Source organism: Moschus berezovskii, chromosome 22 (genome assembly GCF_049115385.1).
Source record: "Moschus berezovskii isolate FMDL1 chromosome 22, NW_MosBer_1.0, whole genome shotgun sequence".
Classification (NCBI taxonomy): domain Eukaryota; kingdom Metazoa; phylum Chordata; class Mammalia; order Artiodactyla; family Moschidae; genus Moschus; species Moschus berezovskii.
In genome coordinates this window covers 8,207,278-8,213,730 of record NC_142481.1, presented here as the reverse complement: position 1 = coordinate 8,213,730, position 6,453 = coordinate 8,207,278, and the positions used below count along the sequence as shown (strand labels likewise).

General features: G+C 57.5%; 2 protein-coding genes across 4 annotated transcripts; one reads left to right on the top strand and one right to left on the bottom strand.

The window, feature by feature from the left end:
• Window positions 1–1,720: 1,720 nt before the first annotated feature.
• Window positions 1,721–5,407, top strand: LIN7B (lin-7 cell polarity scaffold B). 3 transcript variants are annotated; one of them, XR_008683902.2, is made up of 6 exons: window positions 1,721–1,807; window positions 2,226–2,344; window positions 2,630–2,701; window positions 3,440–3,649; window positions 4,796–5,025; window positions 5,304–5,407. XR_008683902.2 is itself a non-coding variant. In XM_055411636.2 (6 exons), exons 1-6 carry the CDS (start codon window positions 1,771–1,773, stop codon window positions 5,323–5,325), a joined length of 624 nt encoding a protein of 207 aa, XP_055267611.1. In that variant the 5' UTR covers window positions 1,721–1,770; the 3' UTR covers window positions 5,326–5,407. The 3 variants fall into 3 exon arrangements, 1 of the variants encoding a protein (XP_055267611.1); XR_008683901.2 differs by having other exon boundaries at window positions 4,796–5,029; XM_055411636.2 differs by having other exon boundaries at window positions 4,796–4,959.
• C22H19orf73 (chromosome 22 C19orf73 homolog) lies at window positions 5,362–6,127 on the bottom strand. Its single transcript, XM_088829962.1, is given in 3 exon segments — window positions 5,362–5,857; window positions 5,859–5,919; window positions 5,979–6,127. Coding segments are annotated over 3 exon segments (429 nt in total). The 3' UTR covers window positions 5,362–5,638.
• Window positions 6,128–6,453: the final 326 nt, after the last annotated feature.

Below are 6,453 nucleotides of genomic sequence, written 5' to 3'. Positions count from 1 at the left end.
TATATTTATGGCTGAGTCCCTTTGCTGTTCACCTGAAGCTACCACGACATTATTAATCAGCTATACCTCAATACAAAATAAAACGTTTGGAAAAAAAGTAAAAGGGACAAAAAATACTTATCCTTCTGTATTATTTCATTTTGTTTTAAAGTCCGTAACTATGTTCTTTTTGTTGTTGTTAAAATGAAAAAAGAAATACACTATGACGGCAAGAGGGTAAACAAACCTGCTCTAGTCCTCTCGCTTTGCAAAAACCCCTTTCTGGATTCCATCCCACTCATGGTGAGGTTAACTGAGGATGTACTTGCTGCATCCGTTGAGGGTTGAACAACAGCCAGGCTTCTCCAGCCTCGTCTGCATCTACATGTCTGTGACTCTCCAGAGCGTCTGACACCACTGCTCACTTCCTTTTTCAGAAACACTCTTCTCATGGTTTCTCCCAGCTGAGTTTTCCTCCTGCCTTTCCGGCTGTTCTTTCCTTCCCGACTTTGATACAATAGGAGTTTTGAGGACTCAGCCCTCAGTCCTCTTCATTCTATATTCTCTTCTCTCTAGCATTCTTGTCCACTCTTCTGGTGTCATTTACCACCTTGGCCTAAATTCTCAGAACTGCTTGCAGGCCTGGTTTACTGCACAGGCTCCTCAAAGTCAAAATATCCACTGTTTCGTTACCAGCATAGAACATCTTAGCAAAAGGCCCCACATGCACCTTAATATCCCCTTCTCCTCCCCCTCTTAGGCCTCATATACAATTAAGACACAACCAAACAGCTCCAAATCTGTCCACATACCCGCCATGCCTCTGCTCATCACAGGATTACAGAGATGACCACCTGATCTGTCCCCCTGATCCCAGTTTTGCTCCCATCCAATCCAGTCTCCACAGTGTCCACGGTGATCTTAACATACACATGTGACTATCGCATTTTACTCTTAGGAGTTACCATGAAGTCCAAAATCATCAACATGAATAAGCCAACACACAAGGCGGTGCATCAGTTATATCCTGTCAACCTTTCCGCCTTCCTCATAAACCACTTCAGTCCTTACTCTGCTATCCTGCCATGGCGGCTCTTTCTGCCCGGAAAGTGACCCATGCCACAACTCTTGAAGATCTTACCTCCAAGGACTTTCCACCAGTGACCCTCCTAGATCGTCACCTCCCTACTCTCATATCTGTCTACCCGCCTCCACCACCACCCGCATCATAGAATAAGCTCTAGGAGGGCAGTGGGCTTAGTTGCCCTGCTCACCATCGTATTCATGATCTTGGGCCCAATGTGTGACATAGTTCAGTTCAGTTCACGCTCAGTCGTGTCCGGCTCTGTGCGACCCCGTGGGCCGCAGCACGCCAGGCCTCCCTGTCCATCACCAACTCCCTGAGTTTACTCAAACTCACGTCCATTGAGTCGGTGATGCCATCCAACCATCTCATCCTCTGTCGTCCCCTTCTCCTCCTGCCTTCAATCTTTCCACAATGAATGTGGAAAAAACGGGTAGAAAGGAGACAGACAGGTGAGGCGGGCAGGACAGACAGATGAGATGGAAGGTGGTGCAGACAGACAGAAGCTGCAATAGGAGGGGTCACTAACCCAACAGCCGGGCGGGGTCTGAGGGCCGGCAGCGAGACACGACCCGAGGCGGCAGGGCGGGCGCGCGCGGCGGGCCCCGCTTCCGCAGGGGGCGCTCGTCGCCGGGGCGTGGCCTCGCGCAGCCCCGCCCTCCTCGCCGGCGACCGGCGGGCGGGTGCCTCGCAGCGGCGGCGCGGACATGGCTGCGCTGGTGGAGCCGCTGGGGCTGGAGCGGGGTAAGCGCGCCCCGCGGCCCTGCCCGCCCGGGCCCGGGCCTGCATCCCGGTCTCCCGCCCCTCCCCGGGCAAGACCCGGGCGGGTGGGCGGGCCCGGCGGGGGTGGGCGGGGCGGGCCGCCGGGAGTCCGGCCGTCGGAGGGGGTGGGAGGGTCCGTGGGCTCACGGGCCGGGGAGGGGGCGCCCGCTGCACGCACACCTCTGCGTGGGTGCCTGTGGGGATCCCGGGCACGCAGGGCGCCCGGCTGGCCGCAGTCTCTCCTCTGCCACCCGCGGCGACTCTGCGGCTGTCCGGCCGGGACGCGGCTGTTCTTCCGCGGGTCTGCCCTGACTTGGTCTCTGGCCGCAATCTCTCCGTGTTCTCTGCGTCTTCGCGTCTCTGACTGTGTGTGTCTGTGCGCCCCGCCCCCGCCCCGCAGAAGTGACCCGGGCGGTGGAGCTCCTCGAGCGGCTCCAGCGCAGCGGGGAGCTGCCCCCGCAGAAGCTGCAGGCCCTCCAGCGAGTCCTGCAGAGCCGCTTCTGCTCTGCCATCCGGGAGGTGAGAGCACCGCGGCGCCGGGGCACGGGGCGGGCGGCCGTGGTCCTCCTCCTGTTCGCCCCGAGCCGAGGGACTACGCCTCCCAGCAGCGACCGGGCGGCGCTCCTGGGGGTTGGGGGGTGGTGCCCGCGCTTCAGCTCAGGGGTTCTTCGGGAGTTGTAGTTTCCGCGGCTTCGGGGTTGCGGGGGCGGGATGGATCCTTGGGTGGGAGGGTCTGCGGGCCTGGACGCCTGTGTTGAGGAGCTGGGCTGGCGGCTCCCTGAGGCAGGGCTGCGTCCTCACCAGGTCTATGAGCAGCTCTACGACACGCTGGACATCACAGGCAGTGCTGAGATCCGGGCCCACGCCACGGCCAAGGTAGGCTCCCCAACTCCATGGCTCATGGTATCCGCTGAATTGCATGGTCCCGCTCAGTGTCATCCTAAAGCTAGTCATTCGTGTTACCTCCTTCATAACTTTTGCCATATCTATCTACCACCTTTAGTAGTATTTATAATGTATTTTGAATAATCTCGCATTTGTAGCTTCAATGTCATAGAAAGATATCTTTGAAAGTGAAAAGTGAAAGTTTTAGTCAGTGAGTTGTGTTTGACTCTTTGTGACCCAATGGACTGTAGCTCACCAGGCTCCCTGTCCATGGAATTCTCCAGGCAATTAGCAAGTACAATTAGAAACTAGTATGAAATGCCTGACCAGAAGATAACTTTAAACCTTTACACGATGAAAACAATGAAGTTGGGTTAAACACTGAAATCTTACTAAACCACGGTTAGATGCTGTTTGCTTGCTTGAGGCTTGAGATTGTCCAGGCCTTTGTTTCTCTCTGTAAAAAAGTGAGATTGGCAAAAAAAATGAGATTCAAGACACACACACACCAAATGGAGACTTTCTCTTTGACAGTCTGAAGTGTCCAAAGTGACTAAAACGGACGTGCTGTCACTAGAGTGATCTTGTGTTGACTTGTGTGGCAGGTGCCCCATTCTTGAGGAAAGCTCCCTGGCCGAAATCCCTCTCCCAGGCGGGGGCCTAGTCTCCACCTGAATGGGTATGCCCATTGTGGGGGGTCCTCACTTCCCAAGGCTTTCTCTTTCCCAGGCCACGGTGGCCGCCTTCACAGCCAGTGAGGGCCATGCACATCCCAGGGTAGTGGAACTGCCCAAGACGGATGAGGGCCTGGGCTTCAACATCATGGGGGGCAAGGAGCAGAATTCGCCTATCTACATCTCCCGTGTCATCCCTGGGGGTGTGGCTGACCGCCACGGAGGCCTGAAGCGTGGGGACCAGCTGCTGTCAGTGAATGGTGTGGTGAGTTGGGGGCTGAGGCAGGGCTGGGGGTCATAGTCTGCCCAAGGTAGCAGAGTCCCTGTTTTTCACACTGAACCCTGCCTGTGTGTCTCACCCTGTTCTGGGCTTTGCTGCAGACCCTGAGAGTAACTAGGGGGCTTCCCAGGTGGCTCAGTGGTAAAGAATCCGCCTGCCAATGCAGGAGACCCGGGTTTGATCCTTGGGTCAGGAAGATCCCCTGGAGAAGGAAATGGAAATGCACTCCAGTATTCTTGCCTGAAGAATCTCATGGACAGAGGAGCCTGGCGGGCTACAGTCCATAGGGGTACAAAGAGTTGGACATGACTGAAGCAGCTTAGCATGCACACATGCTGAGGGTAACTGGCTTCTGCTGCTACCTCCAAGAACACCCTCTCTGGTGAGGGAGATAGACCCTGGCTGAAATAATCCTAAACCAGGGAGATAATGAGGAAGCACAGAGCACTGTGAGAGCCCAGATGTGACACCAGACCAGTGCAGATGAGGGAAGTTTTTGGAGATTAAGGAACATTTGAGTTTGTTGTTGTTGTTGTTTTTTTTGGCTGCTCGAGGTCTTGGTTGCAGCATGTGGGATCTAGTTCTCTGATCAGAGAGTGACCTGGGCTCCCTCCATTGGGAGCACAGAGTCTTAGACCACCAGGGAAGTCCCCTTGAGTTGGGTTTTGAAGGATGAGTAGGAGTTGGTGGAGAAGAGTGTTAGGTTGAAGGTACTGTAGGCAGGGACTGTGACTCTGCACTCCTATGAGCTGAAGAGAAAGGGCTTAGTTCTGATGGACTAGGGCATGCAGATAATTAAAACCACTGTGGTTAGAATAGAAGGAGGCAGAGCTAGCTAGGTGTTGGGGTCAGCCTGGGAGGACTGTGAGCAGGGGAAGGATAGGCTCAGCCTGGAGGTATAGAAAGACCCCCTTGGGACTCGGGGGAATAAGAGACTGGGGGGAATAAGAGACTGGGGGGAATAAGAGACTGGGGGGAATAAGAGACTGGAGGCTGGAACACCGAGGGTGAGGTCTGAGCTGGGGCCAGGTGGTGGGGACAAAAAACAGGGCAGGAGGGATGTACTGGGGGTCATCAGGCTTCACCAGGGAGGAAGGGGATAAAGATGAACTGTCTGAACGGCCCCTGCAGAGCGTTGAGGGTGAGCAGCATGAGAAGGCAGTGGAGCTTCTGAAGGCTGCCCAGGGCTCGGTGAAGCTGGTGGTACGCTACACACCTCGAGTGCTGGAGGAGATGGAAGCCCGCTTTGAGAAGATGCGCTCCGCCCGGCGGCGCCAGCAACATCAGAGCTACTCGTGAGCCCTTTGCCACCACACCCCTGGGGCTCCTCTGCCTCCCTCATCCCCAGACTCCCAGACCAGGCCGGTAATTTCTGAGACACTGATTGCCACCCCCAGCCCTGGCTCCTTTCCCTGGGATTCTGACCCTTGACCCCTACTCTCACCCCCAGCCATTCTGACTACCTTGGGGGCCCCTACTTAGCTCACCCCCACCCCAAGATGGGGAACCTGCTCTCTCCGGAATCCCTCAACCCACTTCCCTGGGCTCTTGGCTCTGGAACCCCAATCCTGGCTCTCTCACATACCTACCCCTGTCCCCTCCGCTGAGCTTGGCTCCCCTCTCTTCACCCTCCTTTTAGGTCCTTGGAGTCTCGAGGCTGACACCACAGATCTGGACCCTCACCCCCTCCCCTGTACAGTATTTATTGTCACCAACTCCTTATTTAAAGATCTTTGACCCTCATTGAGTGTCTGTGTCTGTCCTGCATCCAGGGGTTGGAGTGTCTGGAGATGTGGGAGAGGGAGAGAAGCTGAGGTCGAGACCAGACACTTTTCAGGGTCTGAGAGCAGAGCTTGAGACTTTTTGCCAGGTCCGAAGACAGAGGCTGGCCGGCTTTCTGGCGATAAGTCCAGGATGGAGGCTGGGACCCGGTCTGAGTCTGAGCGCGGGATGAGAACTGAAGACAACTCCCCGCTACCCTTCCGAGATTCTGAGGGCGGAAGGCAAACCCCCTTTCTCTGTAACTGGTCTGACAGAGGAGTCCTGAAACGCGCCAGAGTCAGTGGGCGGCCTCTGTGTGGGCGGGGCGGAGCGAACCATTAGCCTAGTCCGCCGGGGGAGCCCTGCCGGCCGCGCAATAGTCTGCGCGGGAGGTGGGGGTGCCACGTGCAGCTCCCGAGGCGGGCTCAGGGGGTGCAGAGTAAGGTGCACTCGCCGACCAGGCATTCATCCCACCTTATAACCCAAGCGAGTGTCTCCGGGAGCCGCCCTCATCTTAAAAGATCTTTTACTCCCACGTCGCCGCCCGCCCAACCCTCCTGTCCCGTGCGGCGCGAGGGCAGGCGCGCGCCACCGCCGGAATCCGGGGTCGCGACTGGCGTTCCACGCCGCGCGCCACTCGCTCCAGGTGACATCATCCCCATGCCGGGCTCCGCCTCCCGCCCCAGCCGCCTCGCGCCGCATGCCTATTGGCCGACCCGCCTTAGCCCCGCCTCCCGCTCTCCGCCCGCGCGACCCCTCCCAGGCAGCGCGGGGGCGGGGCTTAACCGCCGGCCGGCGCCGACACCCCCTCCCATTGGCCACTCGGCGCCGTCTGTCAGTCTCCTGTTAAAGGGGCCACGACCGCCCCAGCGCTGGTTGAGGGGGGGAGGAGGGAGGAGGAATTTTTTGGCGGGGGAAGGTGGGATTTGGGGGGCGCTGGTGAGCACCCCTAGATCTGGCGGCTGCGGCCTCGCGGGGGGAGGCTGAACGGTGACAGGGGCAGGGGGCTATTTTAGGGGGTAAAGGGC

What these genes read in the sequence shown, in the direction of transcription:
- LIN7B (XM_055411636.2), top strand. Translation starts at nt 1,771, where the DNA reads ATGGCTGCGCTGGTGGAGCCGCTGGGGCTGGAGCGGG. An exon ending in GCCGCTGGGGCTGGAGCGGG is followed by an intron (nt 1,808 to 2,225) that starts GTAAGCGCGCCC and finishes CCCGCCCCGCAG; the next exon opens with AAGTGACCCGGGCGGTGGAG. An exon ending in TCTGCTCTGCCATCCGGGAG is followed by an intron (nt 2,345 to 2,629) that starts GTGAGAGCACCG and finishes CGTCCTCACCAG; the next exon opens with GTCTATGAGCAGCTCTACGA.